Source organism: Pteronotus mesoamericanus, unplaced genomic scaffold, assembly GCF_021234165.1.
Source record: "Pteronotus mesoamericanus isolate MK-2021 breed Mesoamerican mustached bat unplaced genomic scaffold, CSHL_Meso_final contig_105, whole genome shotgun sequence".
NCBI classification, from domain to species: domain Eukaryota; kingdom Metazoa; phylum Chordata; class Mammalia; order Chiroptera; family Mormoopidae; genus Pteronotus; species Pteronotus mesoamericanus.
The window spans coordinates 4,693,657-4,719,659 of record NW_026555006.1 but is presented as its reverse complement, the minus strand read 5'-3'; the positions used below and the strand labels follow the sequence as shown (position 1 = coordinate 4,719,659).

At 55.6% G+C, this 26,003-nt stretch overlaps 1 protein-coding gene across 1 annotated transcript; it reads right to left on the bottom strand.

The window, feature by feature from the left end:
• Positions 1 to 640: 640 nt before the first annotated feature.
• Positions 641 to 21,793, bottom strand: PODN (podocan). The gene is made up of 11 exons (XM_054572402.1): positions 21,736 to 21,793; positions 15,524 to 15,840; positions 14,124 to 14,217; positions 12,742 to 12,806; positions 11,028 to 11,137; positions 9,782 to 9,938; positions 9,386 to 9,501; positions 8,157 to 8,814; positions 5,029 to 5,177; positions 3,849 to 4,059; positions 641 to 1,437 (listed from the first exon to the last, which is right to left on the bottom strand). Exons 2-10 carry the CDS (start codon positions 15,833 to 15,835, stop codon positions 3,876 to 3,878), a joined length of 1,845 nt encoding a protein of 614 aa, XP_054428377.1. The 5' UTR covers positions 15,836 to 15,840; positions 21,736 to 21,793; the 3' UTR covers positions 641 to 1,437; positions 3,849 to 3,875.
• Between the last annotated feature and the right edge of the window lie 4,210 nt (positions 21,794 to 26,003).

Genomic DNA, 26,003 nt, shown 5'->3' with positions numbered 1-26,003 from the left:
TACTCCGGTCCCAGCTCTGGCCCTGTTGGTGGTAGCAGGCACACTGGGCACGTCGGCCCCTCTTCCCGAGGCTCTACTCCAGTTCCCAGGCCTGCTTCAGGTCCCCTTCCCACCTCAGCCATCCTCCATGGGGCCAACTCCATCAGGAATGCCCACTCAGTGCACAGGTGACCTTCCAGGTGAGCCCTGAGCCGCTCAAAGCCAGCAGGTCCTTTGCTTGCTCAGCCCCTAGGAGTACATGGTGAGCTCGTAGGCCCAGTGTGGTGGTCCCACCCGACCTGTTGACCCCCACCATGCGGATGGGCCACAAGTGCCTCCAGGCCTCCTCATCTGTGACTAACCCTGTGTCCCTGGACCTCTGCCTATGGGACTACTTTGTAGGCCCCAAGCGGTGAACTCTGCACTGACTCCTGCTGGTCTGGACAGGTGCTGAGATGCTTGTGCCCTGCCCGCCCCACCAGGTACCAGCTCAGCCCCTGGCAGGAAGCACGCACAGACACGGCCACGGGCTGCCAGACAGGGCTAATGCTTTTATATTAGTTTTTCTATAACAACAAAAATCAGCTTTGAGGATTTTATCATTTTTTTTCTTAAAAAACAGAAAAACAAAGGCACCCAGAACTCCCTGCAGGCCCAAAGAATAAAACAGGTATCTCATCGGTGGGGCCAGCCCCTTCTCCTCCGTCAGCCCAGCCCCACGACCTCCGTCAACCTCCCGCCCACGGCGCCTGGCAGGCCCCGGAGAATTTCCCTGTGACCTTGCCCATCCAAAACATGCCTGTGGCGGCCAGGGCATGGCAGGAGCTGACTCTCCCAGCAACTGGGGGCCAGGGCGAGGGGGCCAGGGCAGCCGTCCTGAAGGTTCCTGTCCCCAAAGGGAGGGAAAAGGAACAAAAGCCAGCTTTTGTGAGTTCCAAAGGGCAGCAGGCACCTGGCCGCAGAGAGCTCAGAGATAACTCTGTGTCTTCTCCAGAGGACGGACGGACAGATGGACAGGCAGACAGCAAGCTGTTCTGGCCACTTCTGGCTGGGGCAAGAGCTGTTGGTGGCATAGGCCGAAGAGGGCTGTTTGCACATGACTCGTGGGTGGGTGTGTGTGTGTGTGTGTGTGTGTGTGTGTGTGTGTGTGGAAGTGGGAGCCCATGCATGGCAGGGTGAGGTCAGATCCTTCCCTGAGTCTGCATGATTCAGAGGGAGCGATGGTGGCGGTGGGGGTGGGGTGGAGAGTGGGACCCTTTGGAGGACGATGTGCAGCTGGCTGTATGTGGGTGTGTCATGGTGTCTGTGTGTGTCTGGCTGTGGCACAAACTGTAGGGAGAGGTCGGGAGGTGTTAGGGGGTAGGTGGGTGCAGTGCTGGGTGTGTCTGGAACGTGGCAGAGTCGGTGCTCACAGGGCATAGACACGCGCTGCAGAAAGGGGTCCAGATGGCCATCATCCTATGGAACATGTGGGAGAGTCAGGGAGACCAAAGCAGACCCGCCAGCCACAGCCTGCCTGGGGGAGGTGGTCAGAGCGGGGGAGCCCACTTGACGATGCTCTGGGAGGACCCGGTGACTGCGGGCAGGTGGGGAACTTGCTCCTGGGCACCCAGAGCCAGCGGGCGCCTGCAGGGAGGTGCTCATGTTGATGTGGCCAAACCTGGTGTCCTGGTGGGGATTACAGGGCCATTGTGTCCCTCTGGACACTCTTGGGGCCTCACCCAGGACTCCACTGAACTGACCTGACCATGGCCAATGTCTTCCAGAAGGGGAAGACTCTCTCCCATCCCAGGATGCCACAGGCCTCCTTGTGAGGACCATAGCATCCACACTGTATGGCCAGTCACCCCTGCTGCTGGCCCCAGGCTTGGCCTGAGGAAAAGGCCTGGAGGTGGGGGGGGGTCCACCTTCATAGCCCTGAACCCCTAAAGTAAAGGGAGGTGACTTCTGAGAACTGCCCCTGGGCCTCCCCTCCATTCTCACACTGCCCCTACCACCTCTGTCATCCACCCATGGAGTTCTCACACCCCTCGGGCTCCTCTCTGCCCCGGGCCCTACTCCAATTCAGCTTCCTAAAAGGGGCCCATGGCCTCCCACAACCACACGCTGACCCTGTGGCCCCCAGCTCCCTGATATCCCTCTAACCAAGTCTCTCCAGCTGGCTACTCACCGGCACCTCCCGTGGCCCTCTCTGACATCCCCCTCCTGCCTACCAACCCCTCCTGCCTACACCCCCTTCCCCTCACAGCCTAACCCCCGGGGATCCACCACTGCGGACCGTCTCTTGCCAATACATTCCATTTCCTTGTTCCTTGCCCTCCTGTCCCGCACACGTAGCCAAAAACCCAGCCATGGAGGGATCCAATTATCCACCTTCACACCCACTCCCAACTGCTGAGCACCTCATGCTGCAAACAGAAAAAAGAAGGCTGAAGGCACCTGGTTAGCATGACTTTATGTCCAGCCACCAAGCCACTAGCCCATGGCTGCAGCTACTCAGTCCTCTGTCCCTCCTACCAAAGCCAGTCCCTCCCACTATTTCCACAGGGATCACCATTATACTCTGCTCTTCCCTCTTATATCTTTAACTTCTCCCTCAACACAGACCCTTTCCCATCAGCATTCAAACCAGCTCCATTTGTTAAAAAAGGCCCAACATGAATTAAGTCCTGCCTGAACTCCTTACCCCTTCCCACTACCACCCTCTCTCATCTCTTCACAGCCAAACTTCTTGACAGAGTTGTCTACACTCCCTGGATCCACCCCTTCCCAGCCACTTACTTACTCCACCCCCATTGTCCTGAGGCTGCTCCCCATGAGGTCATGGGTGACCACCTTGTGGGTAAACGCAGTGGGCCCTTGGCAGTGCTGAGCTCCATCAGCCTCTCAGCAGCACTGACACAGCTGATTCTCTCCACTGTGCATGTGTGCATAACATGTATGTGCATGTAGCATGCATGTACATCAGTGTGTGCAAGTCTATATACACAAGAGCCCATGTGCACGGGGAAGTGTGCGCGCACATGTTCCATATCCGTAAATGCATATATGCCGTGGGTTCCACAAATGTATGCTCTGTGGGTGGGTGTGCATGTTTACACGCGTGCATGAGCATGGGTGCGTATATGCTGATGCACTGTGTATACGTGCAGGTGCTTCTATTACATGTACGTGTACACACCCTCTGACCTGGGCTTTCCTACCTCCTTCCCTGGCTGCTCCATCTCAGCCCCCTCCCCCGTGGCCACTCGCTCACTCTCCCCAGGCGAGCCCCCCCAGCCTCCTGCAGCCTCAGTGACTGTTTCAGGCTGATAATGCCTGGATCCTCACCTCCAGCCCAGACCTCACTCCTGAACCGCAGGCCATATAGCCAACCCACCCCTGGGCACCTCCCCCAGTGCCCTTCAGGCTCCTCAAACTCAATATTCCCCTAAACAAGCCTGTTCTTCCTCTCATCTACCCTGAATTCCAAGCTTGAACCTGGGCCTTGTCTCTCCCTCACTCTCATGTCCAGAAGGGCTACTCAAGTCTGCCTCCCCAGTCCCTTTCAGGCCATTGGCTTGTCTGCATCCTCACCTCCTACCCCATAATCCCTGGCTTGGATCACAGCAGTAGCCTCTGCCCGGGCCCCCACGTCCACTTCCTGTGTGTGACCCATCAGGGCACTCACCACCCTGCAGAGAAGCCCCCCGCACAGGCCAGCCTCCTGTGGACCTGCTATGATACCCAGCCTCCTACCCAGGGCCTGGTACAAACCAAATGCTCTTATTGGTTCACAAAATGAACAGTGAAGCAGGGGACAGGGGGTGAAGAATGGACAGAAAGACCTAGACTTGGTCAGGGACAGGAAACCATCAAGGACCACCCACCTATGTCAGATCCGGTTCACGTGGTCACTATCGCCTTTCCTCTTCCTCCTCGTCCTCATCCTCCTCATCCTCTTCCTCTTCCTTCTCCAAGTGGCCCCGGTCCTTGGAAACGTCACCAAACTCAAAGTTGCCTTCTATGTCCAAGACCTGCAGGTGCTTCAGCCTCCGGAAGGCGCTTTCCACCACAGAGCCCACGGCCAGCTTGTTAAACCTGTGCAGCCACCCACGTGGGGTCAGTGCTAGGAGCCCAGCAACCCAGAGCCCCCACACTTACCCACCCCAGAAAGTAGGGGGGAAGGAACAAGCCCTCCAGGAGGATGGTGCAGCAAACACAAAAGGCAGGGGGCTGGGAGGCACTGCGTATCAAGGTAAGTCCAAGCTGTCCAGTGTGGCTACAGCCTGGGGCGCCAGGGGTTGACCCTGGGCCACTCAGACACAAAGTGAGGATAGGGCTTGCCGCTGCCTGAGCTCTCTCTACGACTTGGGAGTGGCAGACATGGGAACCTCCTTTCGCCTGCCCTCTGGAACTTGAGCCTTCTGGGCCGCCAGCCCAGGGTCACCCCGGTGCTTGGGGTGAGGTGGCGCACATGGTGGGCCAGGAAGCACAGGCGGTGGGAAGACAGAGGCCGGGCTCTGATCTCAAGCCCCCTCAACTCTCTGTGCCTCAGTCCCCTGCAGGAACCAAAGCACAGGTCACACTCCACGCCAGTGTCGCCCAGCCTGAGGCCTCCTGAGAGTGCATATTCCGCCTTTCTCTAAGATGGCTCGTTCTCTGATTTGAGGGGGTGGGAGGTGGGGATGTTAGAAAGGACTATCCTGGCTCTGCTGTACGGAAGCTCCTCATCTCCTTGGGCAGCTGAGTCCCCTGAATCATTCTAAACCCCCAGAGTCCAGTGAGAACACGAACATCTGCTGTCCTGGGTCTGAGGCCCAGGCACAGCCTGGCCAACTGTGGACACAGCATCACCTATGCTCTCCGGGCCTGTTTTTTCAGCTGCAAATCGGGACAATGCTCTCCAGGATTCCTCCTAGCCATAGTAACATCAATCATGCCCGTATGCACCACGTGGCTCTGAAATCTGACCTCTACCTGAGAACTGTTCCCTTGTGCCTTGACTATCGCACTAGAGCCGGGACAAGTCCCAGGGGAGCATCAGCAGGGCCAACAGGGATCCCCTACCTGAGAAAGATCCCCTTGAGGTTGGGAGTGGAGTCAAAGGCATTGGCTGGCACGGTGCTAATCTTGTTGTTCTGCAGGTACAGATACTCGAGCGACTCGGGAAGCCCCTCTGGGATCTCTGTGAGCTGATTCCCAGCAACGTCCAGCAGCTGCAGGGGTGACCAGGGAAGTAAAAGCACCGAACAACTTGCAAAGACCTGCACTAGCCCCCCAAACATATCTAAATCTCACCATAACCACGTGAGGTGGGATCTGTAACTATCTACGTTTTCCAGATGGGGAAACAGAGGCTCAAGGAGGTCAAGAGACCCATCCAAGGCCACACAGCCTGTACGAGGCTGGAACCCGCTGCACCTGACTCCAAACCCTCGTTCTACCCGGCTCCTTCTGCCTTCCCACACGGATTCACAGCCACGGTGTCTGGACACCATAGTCCTTCCTCATTAACACTTATGTCACTCCCACCAGACTGAAGACCCCAGAGGACAGGGGCCAGGAATCCTCCAGTCTGTGAATCCTGCCCCATGGATCCCAGAGGAGGGCAGAGATGGGGGCCACATGGTTGGGACTGCTTATTTGTGGCCCTCGGGGGCCACATGGGCAGGGGGTCAGGAGCAAGAGTGCAGGCTGACAGTGAGCCCAGACTGGTGAGTCCCAGGGGCACCGCATGCCCACAGTCCGGGACGTGGGAAACCAGGCAAATGGGGTGGTTTTCCCAGAGGCAGAAGGAACAAGCCGTGGGCAGGACACCTGGACATGCACAGACCCCGCTCACTGTCCCTCAGCTGTCAGCCTGCCCCAGCCAGCACACACTTGTGCAGCCCTGGGTGGGACGCCAACATCTCTAAGCTCCCTTCCTTATCCCAACTCACGGACTCGGGGTCAGGAAGCTGGGAACCATGAATCCAGATTCAACATTCAAGGGGAGAATGAGCTTCACGCATCATAGGGTGCCTCCCTGTCACCTCCTCTACACACAGGCACCCTGCTCCCCATTGTGTTCCCTTCACATGGCTCCAGCACGTCCTCACTCATTCCATACATCCTCTGTGCCCACGGATGCTGGGGACATGGGATCCACTGAAACACTGTCTCTACCCTCAGGAAGCCGAGCTGGACACAGAATCTGACAATGACAGCCAGTGGAACGGGGCGACCATGAGGGACCCTGGGGGAGGAGCCTGATGCAGCATCAGGTCAGGGGCACTGACAGCAGCCAGCGCTGGTGGGGGCTCTGAAGTAGCGGGAACAGCTGCTCCTTGTAGAACGACAGTGAGAGGAAGAATCCACCTCCAACAGACCCCTGTTCCCTGACTGAACTCATCTGGACCCAGATGGGAGGTATTTAACCTGCCCATCATCGGTGGCTTCCAGAGGAGGTGACACCTGAGTCCTAGGTATATTATTACAGTCTCCAGGAGGGTAGTAAGCCTCCAACTATCTTATTTCTTGCTGGGTCCTCAGTTCTAGAACTCTGTCTGCACATGGTGGGGTCTCAATATAGACTTGTGCAATGAATGAGGGAGTAGGTATCACCAGGGTGGAAACGGTGCTTGCTTCCAGCAGAGGGGCCAGTATGAACAGAGCCCAGTGCACCTGGGAAAATAGGAAACTCAGCTGGGAACAGGGGCAGACTAAGCCTTGAAGGCCATGGCAAGGATTCTGATTCGGGTTCTAAGGGCAATGGGGGACCATGGAAGTGTTCCGGGCAGGAGCATAAGCCAAGTGTACATTTTTCACCCTCTGATTGCTTATGGAGTACAGGAGTCGAGAGCTCCTAGGAAGGTTGTGTCCAGGCAAGAAATGGGGGTGGATTGGCGAGGGTATGCACAGCAGGGGTGGAGAGAACAGGACAGACTGAGATGTGATGGTAGAACTGGCAGGGGGTAGTACCAAGGGGCATTGCAAGGCAGGCGGTATAAAAAGGGGATGCGAGGGGCAGCTTCCGGGTTTCCCGTGGGCAATGGGGGGGGATGTTGCCCCCTTCAGTGAGTTAGAAATGCAGTAGGAGGTGCGGGTGTGAAGGAGAGGACAGAGGGGTTTGGCCCCTTGAGAACGGGGTTCCTGAGGTGTGCCTAAGAGGGATTAATTGGCACAGGTCACTGGATCCTGGTGTCTGACGCTCAGCAGGGCGCTCTGGATGAGAGACCCCGGCTAACGCGGCTCCTGCAGGCAGCTGCCTCCGGGGCTCCCACCCCACTCCATCCTCAGAGCCACACCTCACCTCCCTGCCTCCCACTCAGACATCCCTGTCCCAACAGCTCCCCCCACAAGCAGGGACTGTGAGCCTACCAGGCCCGGGCCCTGGGTCCAGCAGTGAACCCAACAGACTAAACTGCCTGTCCTTGTTCTGGAGGAAAGAGCCAGCACCAAACAAGCAAACGGATGATGGAATGCCGGGGAGGAGGATGAGGCTTATGAAGAAAAACAAAGCAGAGGACGGTGGTAGGTGGTGAGAGAAGACCTCCCAAGGAGGTGACATTTGAGCAGATCCCTAAGGAAGAGGGAGGAGCAAGCCCTGAGGACATCTAGGCACAAAGGTCAGATCATGCACAGGCTCCAAGATCCCGGGTGGGCCTGGCAGCACCTCGGCCCTGCCTCCAAGGTTTCTCTAATGAAGTTTCCTTTCAGCCCCTCATTGACTGGGGAGGCTTCATTGTAAGAAACTCAATTCTTATGGCCAGACATCCTGCCTGACTCTGACGATGGCCACAACAGCCACACTCACCGCCCGGATCACCTCAAGTAGGCTCCCCCAGCCCCCTGCACACCCCTCACAGGCCTTGCAGCCATCCCGTCCCGCCAACGCAGCCTTCTCTGGGCACATACTTCTGTGCCTGTGGGTGGGTGAGCTTGACTCTCTTGCCACCTGCATTCTCCCTGCCCCCAGTCCTCCTGAACCAAGGGCTTGTGCCTGTACCCATGACCCCACCTTACCCCCACAGCCCTCCTCAAGCCCGTGCCTGCAGAAAATGACCTCTGCCCGGCCATACGAGCGGTACTCTGCCCTTCACTCCTTACCGGGCATGCCAGCCATACTCTCTGCACAGCCCTGCCCCGCTGCTTTAAGGCCTGGCCTCCCCAGTGGGTACCCTCCTCATGGCCCAGCCCCCTGTCCTCCCCTTTACCTGCAGATGGGCGAGGTCGGCCCAGGTGCTGGGGCCCAGGGCCCGGCTGCGCAGCCGGTTACCGGTGAGGTAGAGCTCACGCAGCTGGGCCATGCCGCCCAACGCCCCACGTGCCAGAGCGGCCAGCTCATTGCGCTTGACCTTCAGCACGTGCACGTTGCGGGGAAGTCCTGGCGGCAGTGTGTGCAGCCGATTGCCCGACAAATCCAGCGAGCGCAGCAGGCGCAGCTTGCGGAAGGCGTCGCGGTGCACCTGCGGACTGGTGATGCGGTTGTAGCTGAGGTTCAGCTCCTCCAGGAAGTAGGTGGTGGCAAAGTCGTCGCGGCCGATGCCGGTGATCTGGTTGTGCAGTATCATGAGAGTGCGCACGCGGCGGGGCAGGCTGCTGGGCACGCGCTCCAGCGCATTGTTGTACAGGTGCACCGTGTGCAGTTTCTTGAGGCCCTGGAAGGCCCGCGGGTGGATGCCATGCGCACGCAGCTGATTGCTGTGTAGCAGCAGGTACTCGAGGCTGCGGATAGGGGTTAGCACGTCCGCGTCCACGCTCCGTATGGCGTTCTTCTCCAGGTGCAGCAGCACCAGGCTGCGTGGCAGCCCCGCTGGGACTCGCGACAGATTGTTGCTGGACAGATCCAGGTACTCCAGGCTGGAGAGCTTCCTGGGACGAGGGTGATTAGGACAGTTGGCAGGAGCCCACACAGCAGGAGCACACTCTTGTTTCCACCATGTTCCCGAGGGAGGTGGCAGGGAAGCTGCCTCTAATTCATCCCAGCTCTGCTGCTTGCTCACTGGGGGACCTCAAGCCTCTCCAAGCCTCTCATTGAATTGATTATTCAGTGACATTGACATAGGAAGGCTCTAGCATGGTTTCTGACACATAGGGGTTTATTTGAAGAACAAATGTTTAAGTCCTTTTTTGGCTATTCTGGGCCCTAAAAAAATGAAAATATATTTGCCTTCAACAAACATGTTTGAGTTTCTGTTTTGTACCAAGAATCCAGCCTCCGTAAATGCTTCCCTGCCTCACTGGAATTTTGGCAGGCCTTACCCATACATATCGCTTGTTCTCGGGGACAGAAATGTCAGCAGAGGCACAAGCCTTGAAGGTCCTTCTCCAGGGAAACTGGCCAGGGCGGCCGGGCGAGAGGCGTGGGAGAGGGCCTGGCTGGGCGGGCCCTGGGAGGAGCTCCCCAGGTGCCCGGGCCCCCGAGGGCCCGGCAGGGGCTTACCAGAAGGTCTCGTTGTCCAGGCCCTCATCAGTCAGGTAGTTGTTCTGCAGGTACAGCTCCCGCAAGTTGCTCAGCTCACTGAAGGCACCTGGTGGGATCTTCTCCAGCTTGTTGTTCTGGGGGGTGGGACAGTGGGGAGGGGAGCATGAGAGACAGCCAAGGGGCAAGAGCAGAGCCAAAGGATGAGTGGAGAGGGGTCTGAGGGAGCCATGAGGAGCGGGCCCAGGCCTGGAGTGCTCTAGGTGTGGGGCTGATAGCCAGGTGCTGCCTGCTTCTCTGTTGTGGATGCTGTCCCAAGGCCCCGCAGTCTTGCCGCTGTGCCCATGTGGGCCTGGGCCCTTGCCCTGCTATGGGTCCCTGCTCTGGGGGGTGCCCCATCTGCCTTCTCCCTCCTACCTTGAGGTGCAGCTTGTAGAGGGCAGGCGGCAGATGCTTGGGCACATGTCGTAGAAAGTTGCTGGACAGAATAAGGATCTCGACATTGCTGGAACCATTGAACATGTTGTCTGGCAGCCCGGCATCCGCCAACTTGTTGTTGTGTAGGTACACGGACCTGGGGGATGAGGTGCAGGCCCTCACGCACCCAGGCCCCCCGATCCCTGGCCCCAGTGCCCACTCACCTGGAGCGGCCAAACCTTGCTCAGGTTGAGCCTGGGGCTTAGGCCACCCTCCTCTCATCTGAGGAAGCTCGGACTCTACCTAATGTCATCCCCCCGAGACAGCCAAGGTGACCAAGGACCCACCAAAGGTCACCCCACAAGTTAGTGGCAGAAATGGGACTTCCTAATCCCCAGTCCATGCCTTCTCCATACCCTTTAAGGTCCTCAATTTTTCCAGTTGTCAACCCCACGCAGCTGGCTATGTCCCACAGGACTTCCTGAACATGGGAAGTGTCCGTGATGCCCAGCACAGGGCCTGGCTCAGGGTAAGTAGTGCCTCACCCATTCAGCAAGCCTACAGTGAGTGTTCCTACGTGCAGGGAATGTTCTAGACTCTGAAGATATAGCAGTGGACACAACCAACGAGACCTGGCTCTCATGGAGCTAACATACTAGAGGGCCAAAAGACCAGGAACAAAAGAAATACATAGAAGATATAGCTCATTCTTGCTGTGTGCCTTTCTTGGGCCTCAGCCTTCTCATGTGTGGGATGGGACCACGCAGTGACCCTGGCTCCTCAGGAGGACGGAGGGAATTGACCGAGATGACAGATTCAGGTACAGAAGCGGCACCGGGGTGGGGGGCGGGGGGGCAGCTCCTCCAGCACTACCATGCCCTGCTCACTCCTCCCAAAGCAGCTCTTAGCAAAGGGCGCCCCTGCCTGCTGGAAGATGCTTTTCCCCCAGGGGCCAAGGAAGGGGGGAAGCAACCTCACCCATCTCCCATAATTCCACAGACATCACCTTCTGTCCTTGTCTCCTGGACCGATTCCTCCTCATCCTTTAGGTCGCAGCCTTTGGAGCCCGCAGCCCCTGGGCATCTCCCACCACGGCCCTGAGCTTGGGGCCTCACACCCACACTGCACAGCATGGCCCTCCTCCAGGGCCGGTCTGGGTCCTCTCTGCCTCACTCTGGGTGGCAGCCTCTGCTCAGCTCCTCCCCCTTCCCCAGCCTGAGCCCAGGGCTCCCCTCTGACCTCTGACCTCAGGTTTGGCTTCTGGCCAAAGGTGAGCCCATAGATCTTGGTGAGATAGTTGGCAGCGAAGTCCACACTGATCAGGGTGTTTGGTAGAAATCGAGGTGCCAAGGTCAGCTGGAAAGGGAAGAGTTGGGGCAAAAAGACCAATGGAGGGAGGAGGCCGGCTCTGGGTCCCGCGGCCTACTGCTCGCCTGGGCCCTTCAGTTGTCTCCTCCCGGCAGCCACAGCCATCTTGCCTGCTGTCCTCTTCCACTGGTAACACAAAACTAGAACGTCTGCAGCTCCCCACAGCCCCGTGCTTGGCATTCAAAGCCCACCAGGCCTGTGCCCTGCCCGGCCTGTCCTTGTTGTCTCCCCGCCCTGGGCACCGACACTGGCTCTCTGTCCAGCCGCAGGGAGCACCCATGCTTTCCCAGGCGCAGCCCGCGGTGTCCACCCCCCACTCTTTCAACAGCAGAGCCTGAGTCCACAGCATTCCAGGCACGGTGCCAGGAGCTCACCGGGCATGTCCTGGGCAACAAGACAGAAAAGTACCTCTGCCCACCCCCACCCCGTCCTCCACCCACCCCCCCAAGCTTACATCCTAGTGGAGAAGATAATAAACAAGGAATATTAGTATCTGATAATGATCGCCGCTATGCGGGGAATTCAAACAGGCTGAAGACAGAACCACTGGGCGGGGTGCTCAGGGAACAGGTGACAGACACTTAAGGCATGACGGCACCATAGATGCCATTTGAGAGGAGAGCATCCAAGGCAGCAGGAGCTGCAAGCACAAACCCAGCGTGGGAGGTGGGGGGTTGCAGGGTTTGGGGGTTGGAGAGGAGCAAGAGAGTGTGAGTAGGGCCATGAGTTAGGAGAAGCAGGGGGAAGTGTGGCTTTCATTCTGGGCGGAAGGCAAAGCCACTGGAGGGTTTTAAGCAGGGAGGAGGGTATGTAGGGGAGAAGCAGGGAATAATTTTTACAAGTCATTCTGGCTGCTTTGAGAAGGGACAGAAATGAGCAAGCGGGGTTGCCCAGTTGCAGGATGGTAGGGCGGGGGGCGGGGCTTGCAGTGCTGCTGGGCGTGGTGAGAAGCCCTGGGGCTTTGGACTCAGACCAGCGGTGTGATAGGTGGTTTGGAGACCCCCCTTTACAGAGATGGAGAGCTGGCAGGAGCGCTGGGCTGGGGGCGGGAAGCAGTCCTACTTCCATTAGACCCCTAGGGGAGGCGGCCAGCAGGCAGAAGGATCTATGAATCTCAAGTGGTAGGCGAGGAAAGGGCTAGAGGCTGCCACTGGATGAGGCCATTATGAGAGTTCAGAGAGAAGGGGCCAGGATGGCGCTCTGGGGCACACCAAATATTTTGATGTTGAGTGTCTTTGTGCCTTTTCTTGTGATGTCCCTTCTACTGCAGTGTCCTCTGCCTCCAGACCCCTGCCTGAAATCCTGTCTCCTTTCATGGTCCTTTAAATGCTCTCTCCTCCACAAAGCCCTGAAAGTGCCCCCGCCCAGTGGAGATGAGCTTTCACTCCCCCTACACTCTTGAAAGCCTTGGCCTCTGTCTTCATTAACTGACCAGTCGGATACCTCAGATTAAGGTGTGGAGTCGGCCATCACTGAGCAGCAAGGAGGACCCAATGGCCAGCCCAGGATAGGCCCTGAAAGTTCACTGAACTCAGCCTCTGACACCAGGGGGCGAGGTCAGCACACTTCCTCCCTGCTGTGGGGCCCCTCACCTTGTTATTGGCCAGGTACAGGTAATTGAGGTTGGTCAAATGCTCAAACGCCTCCTCCGGGAGCCCTTCAAAGGACAGGCATCGGTCAGAGCCCTGGATGAAGGAGACGCTACAGGGGAGCACGCCAGCACCAGCCCCCACCCCAAGCCCACCCCACTGGCTAGGACTGAGGATGGCACTCGTGAGGTAGGTGCGACTCTGCTCTCTTCCCAGTCAGTCCCAACAGGCCTTCCCAGCCTCTCACTCACAGGAACCCAAGCTCAGAGGAGCAGGAGGGAAATATCCACTGAGGGATGACTAATCCTACACCTGCTCAGGGACACCTAGGTGGGAATGGGTCCCCGTAAGGTCAGGCCACCGGACGGAGGACCCAGACTGACGTTTTCCCTGCCAGGAAGGAGTGAGGGTACAGCCCCAGAGGATCAAACGCAGCCCCATGGCAGGTCATGGTTTCAGCCTTTGAGCCTCCCCACCACCTGGCCCGCCCCTGCCCCATCTAGTGTCAGGACTTGGCTGTCTCTGGAATCCCGGCCAGGCTGGCCCTTCTCCAGTCCTGCAGCTGGCCTGCGATACTAGGTTCCAGGCTCCCAGACCCTCAGATGCTGGGACTCACCCAATTTTCTAATGAGAGGGAACAGTTACATAAACTGTGCAACATCCCTCCATGGAATACCCTGCTGCTGCTGCTGCGCAGAATGATGGCCACAGCGAGTTTTAGCAACACGAAAAATGCTGCTGAGCTAACTGCTGAGTGGAACAAAGCACTTACAATAGTTACAATACCTATATTATAGGTTCAGTGAGGAACGAAAAACACAAAGAAAAAAGACTAGATTGGTTTGTGATGATTGTTGTGCAACTATAAATTACTAAAACTCATCAAATTGTACCTATTAATTGGGTAAGTCTTATGTATACAAATTATACCTTAATAAAGCTGTTTTTTAAAAATGGAAAGAAATGTACCAAAATGTAAGTAATGATGAACTCCGAGTGGCAGAATTATGAATGGGCTGCTTTTTATTTTCTATTTTCTTTTTCTGTATTTCCAAATTTTCTATTATAATCAAAATGATTTTCATCATCAGGAACAAAAACCCCCACATTTTAAAATTTGAGGACCACACAACTCTTTGATTCTAAAGACCTTCTGTGAACTGAAGAGTCTATATGACAAAGGTTTTTGAAGCCTCTCCCTCAAGTCCACTCCCAGGTCTCAGAGACACCCAGTGGTGGCTTCTAGTCAACACCCAGGACCCTGTGCCAGCCTGGCCCAGACCTGCTTTTATTCCACATCCTGGGGGCTGCAGGGTGGGGCTCCCCCCAGGGGCACCCAGTCCCCCTCCTGGCGGCCACGTCCTGGGCCCTGGATGGCCCCTCACCTCGGGAAGTCAGGCGGTTGTTCTGAAGGTTCAGAGTCTCCAGCCGATGCAGCCGGGAGAGCTCCTCCGGGTAGATCTTCTCCAGCTGGTTGTTCTGGGGAGGCGGGGGCAGGTGCGGTGAGGACGCAGCAGCCTGGGGCGGTCGGCCCAGCCCTCCCCTCAGCCCGAGTCAGGCGCCAGTCCCTTCGTCGGGCACCTCAGCTGGGATTCTCCTCCATGGTAGACAGACCCGGGTGCCAGCTCTGGGCCAAGCCTGGGTCTGGGTGCCAGAGGTAGAGCAGAGACCACTGCAGGCATGTGGGCCCCACATTCCAGGGGCCCACACAGGGGTGTCCGCAGGCAGTTCTGACTTGGAGGGTCATCTCCCCTTCAGACCTGCTCCCCACATGTCCCACTTGGTCCTCCCCACACCCAAGCCAGAAACTCCTTCTGGTTCCCTTTCAGGGCGCTGCATTTCTCACTCCCCTTGGAACACTCTAAAATCTGGGTCTGGTCCCATCTCCTCCAGAAGCCTTCCTGGGTTGGGTTGGGAGCTGGATTAGGAGCCGCTCCTGGCCTCACAACTAGTCCTTCTGTCTCCCCCTGTCATCCTCTCTACTTGTTCAGGTCTCTGTCTCCCCGACAACTAGGATGCCTGAAGGGCAGGTATGGCCGAGTCCTCCCTATGTGCCCAGTACGCAGGACCAGAGGCGGAGAGCTGGTACCCAGGAGATATTTATGAATGGAGATGTGAGTGAACCACAGATTGGTGCTGTCACCTTGCCCCTTTCCCTTGGAGGCTACCCTGGCCTTGGCCTCCCGCCACTGCCAGCTCAGGTCCACTGGCCTGCGTGACCGTGGGCAGGTCACCTTCTTCACTGGACCTTGTCTCCTCTGGAAATGGATGTGACAGACCCCTCCTCTCCCGCAGGGTTACTGGGTCACACAGGGGTGAGCGGGTGCACCAGCACTCCCAGAATCCCCATTGGGAACTCCGAGCCCCGCTTCCTATACCTCAGCTGGAGAGAGCACTCTGTCCTCTGAGCCCCCAGAGCACTCTATCAGGGGTCCACTTTGCTCTTGTTTTCCTGGCCTGTAACGGTGTCTGAGGTTCAGGTGTGGGGCAGGTCCGTGTCCATTTTCAGACAGGGCCTGACGCTACTTTTGGGCCTCAGCCCAGACTCCTCCCAGTGAAACAAAGATTATATCATGGTGCTCTGTGACTGGGACAACAGAGGGCACAAGCCAGAGTGGGGCCAGGTGCTCTTGCCTGGCCTGCCCTAGCACCCTAAGTCTGGGCATGTGGAGCCAGGAACACTGGCGGTTCTGGGCAAGCAGGGAGCTGCCTGCTGGGGTTCTGGGGCGGGAGCCATGAGTCGGGGGGAAGCCCCTGGTGACCATTGGTGCCGTGCCGGTCTCACCTGCAGGGACAGATGGTTGGTATGCTCAGGCAGGTCCCCTGGGAACTCATGCAGGTCGATGCCGCCGCAGTCCACGACACCCTCCTGGGAGCAGGCACAGTCTCGGGGGCAGCTAATGGTGGCTGGGCCAGGCCCCAGCTCCTCTGGGCTCAGGACCAGCACGGGCTCCTCCTCCACAAATTCGTTCTCTTCGGGACTCAGGCCATGGGTGCCACTTCGCCCAAACACAGGGGCCCTCACAGCAAACACCAGTCCCAGCTGCAGCTGTGGCGGCAACAGCAGCAAGAGCAGCAGCGCCCTGCTCCCGGCCATGGTGCCTGCAGGAGGGGTCGAGTCAGACCCACCCCAGAACCAGGGCGGACCTAACTTGTTAGGTGCAGTTGGCATACGGCTAGGGTCCACAGGAGCCCTGATGGGGCCCTTCCGGGCCCCAGGCAGAGCCCACCCTGGACCCTGCCCTCAGCATGCGTCTGATCTGGTGACTGCCACTCTCCCCTCCCCAGGCGCCGTGTCAGGGCTGCCCTCTGGAGGGATGGCGTTGAGTGAAGCCCTGTCTTTAGGCAGGTCTGCAAAACCTCCCACAATCCTCACCAAGCCCGGTCCCAAAGAATCTGTACCCCTATGTACAGAAGGTAAGCTGAGGCCCAGGAAGAACTGTGACGTGCAGGGCTTGGCCTGGGTTTTGCTGGGCTCTCTAGCAGGCAGTGCTGGGAGCCCTGTCACTCCTCCAGCTGCCACAGGCCATGGTGGGCCAGACCAGCACAGTGCGTCCCAGCTCTTCAACTTGCCATTCTAGGGTGTTCAGGACTTGGCCCTGCCTCTCTTCCAATCCCCCACCACCACCACCACCTGCCCCAGTTATACGGGTCTCTTTCATAGTTCCTCCCTCCATGTCTTTGCACATCCTGTTCCTTCTACCTGGAATGCCGTCCCCCTCTCTTGTACAATTAGCAACTTCTCCAAGAACCAACCCCAGCACTGTGTCTCTGGGAAGGCCATGAGATGCCCCCAGGCTCTCCGTTCCTGTGCTCCCCCAGGCCTGGGCATGAATTGGCTTGTGAAGACATGATGTCTTTCTCCCACAACAGGGCTATGAGTCTGGAGGCCCGGCCAGAGCCAGGCACAGAGGAGGCATCAGCGAATGGAGCTGCTGCTGCCCCCAGAACCTCCCAAATCCCACTCCTGGTGTACCACCCTCCGCTGCCCTCACCAGGGCTTGCTATGGTCACGCGATGGCCACCGTATGCAGGAGACCACATCCCCGCATGGTCCCCTGGGGCAGCAGGCAGGGGGCATAGAGGATGGCTCCAGGCCACTGAGGAAGATGCTGGTTCCATGGTCCCAGCAGCCCATGGGCCATGCTGGTCCTAGGAGTTCTCTTTTCAAGGACTCAGTCAGAAAACTGCTCTGGGATGTGATAAGTTGTGACAGGCGGTAGCTCAGGTACACTGGCCGTGGAGTCCCACAGACCCCAGTTTGTGTCCCCGTCCACCATTTAGCAGCTCTGACCTCACTGAGGCTCAGCTTCCTCATCTTACAGGTTGTACTTGTCTGAACTCACAGCTTCTGTGAGGAGTCTGCAAGGCAGCAGCCGCAAAGCACCCAGCACCTGTGAGGCGATGAGGCGCTGCTCTCGGTGCTGCAGTGAATGAGCGCCGGGGCAAGTGGCCAGGCTGCGGGCACCGCGCCTCAGCCTGAGCCTGTCTGCCTCCCATTAGATCAAGGACCACAAGCCCCAGGGCCGTTAGAAGGGCCTGACACGACAGTGGGCCTGGGAGGCGCGGGTAAACCGAAAGCTTGATGATGACGCTAATGTCTGGTTAAGAAGCAGGCTCTGGAGCCAGACAGTCGGGGCTGCAAGCTCGGCCCTGGCTCCTAGCAGTTGTGCGACTTTGGGCAAATGTTGTCGCCCTCTAAATCCCAGCTTTCTCACCTTACCTGGGCTGGTAGCAGGGCCACCCTAACGGGAAGACAGAGTCAGTGGGATGAACGTGCTGCACACAGTAAGTGCTCAGTAAATGCTGGCTCTTCTCACCACTAACATCTGATCCGAGGCCCTTGTTCACCTCCCAGCTGAAGGACCCCCTGCTCCTTACCCTTCTCTATATAGATCCTGCTGTGCTTTTTGGTCCAGGCCAAGGTCCACCTCCTCCCAGAAGATTTGAAAGGTGTGAGGAGAGAGAAGGGGGTTGGCGACCAGGCTTGCTGGGCCCTGTAGGTCCTCAAGACCTAAGCAGACTTGGGCCCCCAGCCCTGGCCTGGCACAGAACACATACAGTCCTGGGCTCCAGGGATCAGTCGGCTGCAGCCTGGCCCTATGCCCACCCAACACACTCCCGCTTGCTCTGTCCCCTGACCAAATGGGCAATAAATCCTCAGCCAGGCTACAGACCATCATTCCCACGGCACATTATAACCCCCAGCAGCCTCTGGCCCCTGGAGCCACCAGCATTAGTCTGTCTGACCCGGCTGCAAAATGGGACTGCGGCGAGGAGCTGGGGGGCGGGGGAGGATGGGCACAGGTCCAGGCCCCAGATTCAATCAGGGCAGAAGGCCAGGCAAAAGGATCCTCCCCACATATCCTGTGCACTCACTGGGCCAGCTATTTTTCCTCCCTCACCTTCAGCTTTGTGTCTGTAAAGATCTATAAACTGTATCTGTAAAAATATTTAATTTATATTAACATTATGAGCCATACTGAAAATGTTATCATCACTACTTTATAGATGAGGGAGCTGAGGCCCAGCAGGATTGGCCAATGTAACACAGCTGTTAAATGGCAAAGCTGAGCTCCCAGCCCAGGTCTTAGCCGCGATGCTGTGGTTAATTCAAAACACAGCTGGGCACTGAGGGCCCAGACAGACTAGTCCGGCATGGCTCCTGCCCTTAAGAAGCTCACACCTGCACTGTTCGATGTGGTGGCCACATGTGGCTACTGAGCACTTGGAATGTGGCTAGTCTAAATTGAGAGGTGCTATAAGTGTAAAATGTGGTGTGCATGGGTGTCAAAGACTTAGTACAAAAAAGAATGCAAAATATCTTAATATTAATGATATCATAAAATAGCTTTTATTTTATATTATTATGTGAAAATATTTTGAATCTATTGATTCAAATAATTTGTTAAAATTAATTTTACCTGTGTCATTTTACTTTACTGTGGCTTCTAGGAAGTTTTACATTACATATGTGACTTGCATTTGTGGCTCACATTGTATTTCTATTAGACATTATGTATAAATTGCATCCATAGATCACATTATATTTCTATTGGACATTATGTGTAAATTGAGTATCATAATCCCCACTGTCATCAAGGGTGTGATGAAGGGAAGCTAACGTCGATAGGAACTCAGAGGAGGCCTAACGCTGCCTGGGGCCAAGAAGGCTTCCCAGACGCGATGCTTCACCTAGCCATGAAGGATGAGTATCAGGCAAAAGGGAAAGGGTGCTACAAGCTTGTACGAAGGTCCAGGGGCAAGAGAGCCCATGTTATGACCTCTAAAAAGCTCCTAAAGTGGTAGAAGTTGGAGGCTGGGAGTCATACAAGTGGACAGTGACCACAAGTCCAGGCAAAGAAGGGACTTGAAAGCCAGGTGAGGGAGAGTACCCCTTATCTTTGCGGAGATGAGAAGCTGTTGAAGAGGAGTGCGGCATGGGCAGGCTTATGGGAGGACAGTGCTCCACCACCTGGTTTGCTGTGTGCCCTTGGCTACCTCACTGACCCATCACAGTCTCAATTTTTGTTGTTGTTGTTCTAAGAATGTTGAGCAGTATAAGCCCCCTAGGCCTCTTCTATGTGCCCAGCCATGTTGGAGCTGCATGTGGAAGAATAAAGGACAGAACAGACCCGTGGTGTCTGGAAGTCCCCAGAGCGAGGAGTTCCGCTGGTGCGGAACAACTCACGCCTTCGGGAAAGCACAGGCTGGGCGAGGGGGGCAGCTCCACCTGTGGTGAGCTCTCGTCCTCAGGTGGAGAGCTTCCGTGACGGAGGTACGCGGGGTTCAGTCCTGAGCCTGGGTGAGTCCCTTCACTGCCCTGAGCCTCTGATTACCAGTCGGGGCAATGGAGATGAGAGCGCCTCATGAGATTAAATGAAATAACAAGCCCAGCTGATGCTGGCACCCAGCAAGTGTGACCGACATGCATAGGGTTACTGCTACTGAGGAAGTCCCTGGGACCTGCTGCCCTAGACCCCAAATCTCAATGCTCTGAAGGGCTGAAGTATGGGATTAAGGCAGAAGAAGGAAGGTGAAGGAAAATCTTCAAATCAAGAGGGAGATCCCTAGCCCCAAGCACCACCTTCCTCCTCCACTCAAATTCAGTAAAGACTTGCTGATCACCTGCTATGCGCTAGGCCCCAGACAACTACATCTTACAGGCTCCAATAGAAACCCCAAGACTGAGAGTTAACCTTCCTATTTTGCAGACAAGGAAACTCAGGCACAAGGGGTGCCCATTGCTGCCCATCCTCAGCAAAGTCCTATTCAAACTCCCCTACTGCGGGAAGCCGCTGCTGCCCCCTTGGCTGGGTCAGGGAGCTCCTCCAGCCTCCCACGGCACCCCTGCCCACGTGGAGTGGGGGCTCAGAAAATATTTGCTGAACAAAGGTATAAATCTGTGAAAGGAAGAGTTGGAAAAGATCTGCAACATTATCTCATCTGACTCCCTATTTACAGATTAGTATGTTAAAGACAAGACCAGGACTAGAATTTGTGTCTTCTGACTCCTGCCCAGAGCCTTGAGCTGGTCTTGAAAGCTGAGTAAGAGTTCTCCAGGTGGACTCCAGGCAGGGCGGAGGGCATGAGCAAAGGCACAAGGTGGGGGTAGGGAAGAGGAAGGTATGATTAAGGAAGGGTAAACAGGACTGAGGTTCACATCTGCAAGGCATCAGCCACTATGTTTCAGTACTGATTGATGACAGGGAGCCATCAAGGGTTACAGTCAAGGGTTACGGTTAGAGCTCTTAGGTATGATTCTACCAGGCCTAACGGTGCCGCCCATTAGTCATCCCCTACACAAAATTCAGATAAAAGGGACAAAGTATGCTCCCACAAGCTCTCCTGAAAAGTCATGCGATGCTGACATTTCTTAACTTGCACCCTAGGCTAGAGTAGATTGGGCCCTGGGCCCTAAAAGGGGACAAGACCGCCCAAGGGCTCTCCCAGTTCACACCAGTGGTGTCCTTGGAGCCAGGTGGACCACAGCTTCACTTTCCCTGGCCGGCCTACGTCCAAGGGCTCATGCTTGCATTGCCGGTGCCCTAATCGTTACGAGATGCACTCTTAGCGCCGGGCGCGCATCCCACTGTGCAGACAGGGACCGTCAGCGCAGCACGCACGCTTGTCCCTGCTCCTCTCCTGATGTTCGGGCTGCAGCTGCCTCCCAGCCCCAGTCCCGGTCCCAGAGGCCACCAGCAGCTCGCCGACGCCACCTCTTCTTCCACCTGACCGCGCATCAGGTATTCTAACGCCGCGATCTCGTCCCCACCCCAGGCCAGGCTGGTGGTTCAAGGACCTACAACGTGGGGTTTTAGCCGCATTAGCGGGACGGCGCCGACCCCTTTGCCCGCCCTCCGAGTTCCCCCTCCTCAGTCCAGCTGTCCCAGCCGCTTAGACCGACAGACAGACACCAGGCCACCAGCTGAGAGCCCTGGGCTGGGGAACCAAGCCCCAAGCGGGTCCCGGAGGTGGGCGCGCGGGCTCCTTTTCACCTGTGCGCGCGTCCTAGAGGCGGGTTTCTGCCCCTCTTTAGGCCTCGGGTGCTGTCTGTAAAAAGGGCGAAGGATGAACTAGCTGGGATGAGTGGCGTGGAAAGACCCAGGTTAACTGAGCCGGGGTCTAGGTACAGGGGTCCACGCCCCCTACCCAGTTCCACCTGCCCCTCACATTCTCGGTCGCCCGCCTGCGTCCTTCCACTTCCCCCGCCCATCCGCCCTCAGATTCTTTCCAGATGTGCGCAGCGGGAGGGGCCCGGGGGCTGGGACCAGCCTCTGGCCAGAGAGGAGAAAGGGCCCTGCCAGGTCCCGATCGATCGCGGAGGGGTCGCACCCCCGAGGGAGAGCTCCCCGCCCTGCCCTCGGTGCAGGGCTCCAAGGGGACAGATGCGAGACGCGGCGGTCCCACCCTGGCGGTCCGCACTGGCGGGAAGTCAGCCGCCCAGGCTTGGCCCCGACCCCTGGGCCCACCGGGCCGCCCGCCCGCGCCCGGTACCTGCTGCGTCCCCGCGCCGCCCCGGCCGAACGCGCTCCTCCGAGTCCCCGCTGCGCTCCGCGGGCGCGGGCTCCTTCCATTCAAGTCGAGCCGTGCGCTCGGCGACGCAAGTTTTGTTGTGGGTTTCCTCCTCCCCGCCTCTCCCCCGCCGCCGTCCCCCCACCCCCCGCGTGCATCTGCCGGACGCCGGCCTCCTCCGGACACGGGCCGAGGGTCCCCGCAGGCGCGGGGCGGGGAGGCCTGCCCCTTCCCCACTTTGGACTTGGCCGGGCCCCACTTCCCGGGAAGGCTGTGCCGCCGGACCGACCCCTCTCCCGGTCCCGGCCCTGGCGGGGCCTCCGAACCACTCCCCACCCCACCCACCCACCAAGAGGCTGGAAAGGCGGGGTGTCTAGCCCGCAACGCTTTCTAGCTCCCAGGCTTCCGCAGTGGAACTGGACCCCTTTTAGGCCCCAGCACCTGAATGAGGGTCGGGGAGAAGGCCGCTTCCACCAAGTGCCTTTGAGATCAGTTTCTTCCTCATGACAGATTTTGCAACTGCTCCAGGCGCGAGTACCTTTCTGTTCACTCTCCCACCCTGGGGTCCTGGGCCGTGGCTAATAGGGCAGCCAGCCAAGACCCCGCTGGGTCCCTTCCCGGAAAAGCTCCCCGCCCTCCCCACGCTCCTCACCCCCACGTTGGCCCTGGGCTCGCAGCCTGGTGAGACTTAAAGGAAGGTAAATTGGGTAGGGAGCAGGGTGCGTGTGGATCCCAGTCACAGGGAGACGAGGGGGGTGAGCCCTCACCATGTTGCTCCCGGGAGCTGAAAACCTGTCCAAGTCAAGGAGCATTAACTACTAGCAGCTGAAGCAACACGGGTTGGTGCCAGGGGCTTTGGCAGCAGTTGAAGGAGGTAGGGCTGGGTTTAGGTGGTACTTGGCACCTCCACTGCCCAACAAGGCTCTCCTCTTATACCTGCTCTGGCCGTGTGGTCAGGCCCAGAGCTACCTTGCCCTCCTACTGGATAGGGAGAAGGAGAAATAACTTAAACTTGGGACTTCTTGCTCAACTTAAATTGCCAAAACCATGAATGAATGAATGAATGAATGGCTCATATAAAAGCTCCAGACCTTTCACTGGCTTCTGCTGCCACACCTGATTGTGCCACATGGATTATTCTCTAATTTTCACAGCCCTGCAAGAGAAGAATTGCTGTTGCCCCCATTCAAGGATAAGGAGACAGCCTTAGAAATAGTATGATTGAGTGAGCAAAATGGCCAGGTTTACCCTTCCCCACAGCCTAAGTTCTTTCCATGATGGAAACAGGCAGGTGACTTGAGCAGGCCAGTGCAGAGACTGGATTTGAACCCAGGACTTTCCCTTTCCATAATTTCAAAAACTCAGGAATTTAGCAAGAAAGGGAAGGGGAAATATTTTGCCTTCTTTGGTCTCATATTCTAATTCTCTCTAAGCTCAAACGTCTAAGCGTTGGTATGATTCACCAGTTGGACACGGGCCAACATGCAGACGTATCTCGTGTCTTCTCAACATTGAGCTTAGAGTCAAGTAGAGTTAGAACAAGATACTTGAATACCCATGAACTAAAGAAAACCTTCTAGGACAATGAGAAACAGCACATACTGAGGGCCTACTAAGTGTCAGGCACTGTGTTAAGTTCTTAAATATTTTAATCACCCTAGCCCTGTGGGCATAGGTATTGTTTCCGATGACTGCTGAGGCCAGCCAGAGGGCACCCACATATCCGGCCCCCCCTCCCGGACCCCAAGGACTAGGCCCCTCTGTGGAATGCCAGGTCCGTGCATGCCCACACCTGCTCCGTGGCTGTCCGCTGCTACAGACAGACACAAGCTAAACTCATTTGTCTGAAGTGTAATATGGAGGAATCTCTTTGAGTGTCTCAGGTGGGAAACTGGAGGAAATCATGGTGTTCTAGAAGCAAATCCTCTAACTTTCAGAAGGGCCATAAAGACAGAATTGAGTTTGAAAAGTAGGTTTCCTGAATCTGCTTGTGCTGCTTTGGCTGCTTCACGCTGCCCCTCAGCTTCAGCCTGTTTAAGTGTATGGTGTCAGGTTCCAGCTTTGGACTTACAGACTTGGGTTCAAATCCAAGCTGGATTCAAAGGAAGATAAAAATAGTGCCTATACTTTACAGAATGTCTAAATTAATAAGAAAATGGAAGTATAGGACTCTGCACAGCACCTGGCACATGGTAAGTAGTCAAAAAAGCTGGCTGCTATTGTTACAAACTATTACTGAGACCTGACTAAACATCCAAGAAACATTAAAATATAAATGGCAAGTGGAGAGGATTATACAGAAACCTCTGCATTGCCCAGGATCAGTGCCTTCTCATTCAAAACAATAAGAAACAAGAACACTCAAGAGGCTAGATATGCATATGGCTAGAGAGAGCTAAAGGTGAAGGACAAGAAGGCTTTCAGGGGAGTCTGGTGAGGAAAAAGGGGATATAAGGAACAAGATAAGGGGAGATGAGGTGCTACACTTCATCATCAGTGGACTCAAAACCCTTCCTTATTAAGTAGCAGAGTCCCAAATACTGAAGTATGGCAGCAGCGTGATTTTCTGGGTATGTAGAAAACAAATCACATAATGTTTTGTGTATACAGATTCCATCCGAAGGATCTTGATGAAAGACATTATAGAAGAAGCAGGGCATAAGGGAAAACCCACAGGTCAAGTCAGGTATGGAAAGTTGTCTGGGCTCCTATAACATCCCATACAAACTACTGCAGGACTTTTTCTGCCATATATCATGTTTTCATCGCTGTCCCCCACTGGATTGTTAAAACCTCCTCAGCAAGAACCTTATCATATCCCCTGCAAGGTCCCTTTCTAGCCCTGAAACACCATCACTGTAGTTGGCAGAATGAACCTCCAAAGGTGTCCATACTCTTCTCTGTAGAGCCTGTGAGTATGTCACACTACATGGCCAAAGGGACTTCGCAGATGTAGTTAAGGCTATGGACCTTCCAATGTGGCGATTACCCTGGTGGGCCTAACCTAATCACACAAGTTCTTAAAAACAGAAGTTTATCTGGCTGGAGGTAGGAGAGGTGAGGCAGAAGGTGACATCAGAGAAATTTGAAATGTGAGGACTCAACTAGCTTTGAAGATGAAGGCAGCCTCTAGAAGCTGAGAACAACCACAGGCTGCCAGCAAGGATATGGGAACTTCAGTCCCACACAGCGTGGAACTGAATTCTGCCAACATCCTGAATAAGCATGGAGCAGATTCTCCCCCATGGCTCCCAGGTCCAAGTCCCAGGCAGCCAACACCTTGACTTTGGCCTCATGAGACCTGGAGCTGAGAAACCAGTCGAACCCACCCAGACTTCTGCCAACTACAGAACTATGAGATAAATGTGTGCCAAGTTAAGCCACTAAGTTTGTGGTAATGTTATAGCAGCAGTAGAAAACTAATGCAAACGTACTAGTAACTAAAACTGACACATGGTACAACAGCATTTTTCCCACACATCCCTTTACTTAATCTTCACAATAAGCATGACAGTATTATTGTCTCCTTATTTTAGGAATCTGATGATCAGGGAGGATAAGCAACTTGTTCAGATGACCAGCTAACAAGTACTTGAGCCACAATTTACATTTGGTCTTCAAGGTCCCACACCAATGAGAGTTGGATCCTACACTGCAGCTACCATTTTGTGGCCCAAAATTCTACCTGAAGATAATTTAAAAATGGACTAAAAAAAGACAAAAACAAATAAAAGGAAATCATCTGCTTTCACATTGTGAAAACATAAAAGCTTTTGAATTCTCCTTTGTTTCTACCAAAGGTATCAAGTAAGTCATGGAACAAGTCAGGGTATGAACCAAGAAGTATAGGAAGGATCAAGTCTTCTTTCTGGCCCATAGAAGAAAAAAAGTTTTGTAAATAAAAAAGGGAGAAATCCTCAAAAGAGTGACTGTCGATGAAATATTTTCTCCCATTCAGATGCACTCTCAGCCACTGTTAAGATACATCTTTCACAATGAAATGTCAATTTGGTTTAGGAACATCTCTGTGGTTGGAGATTTCAGTCCACTCATGACCAATTTTTACTGTGAAAGAGTTCACCTGATTTTCAGTCTGAAATCCCCCTTGCTATATTTCTTTCCATTACTTCTAATAACAAAGAAAAAGTTCTTTCCCTTTTTTGGTCTTTCCATTTCTTTTTTAAAAACATTTTATTTATTTATTTATTTATTTTTAGAGAGTGGGGAAGAAGAAAGACAGAAACATCAAT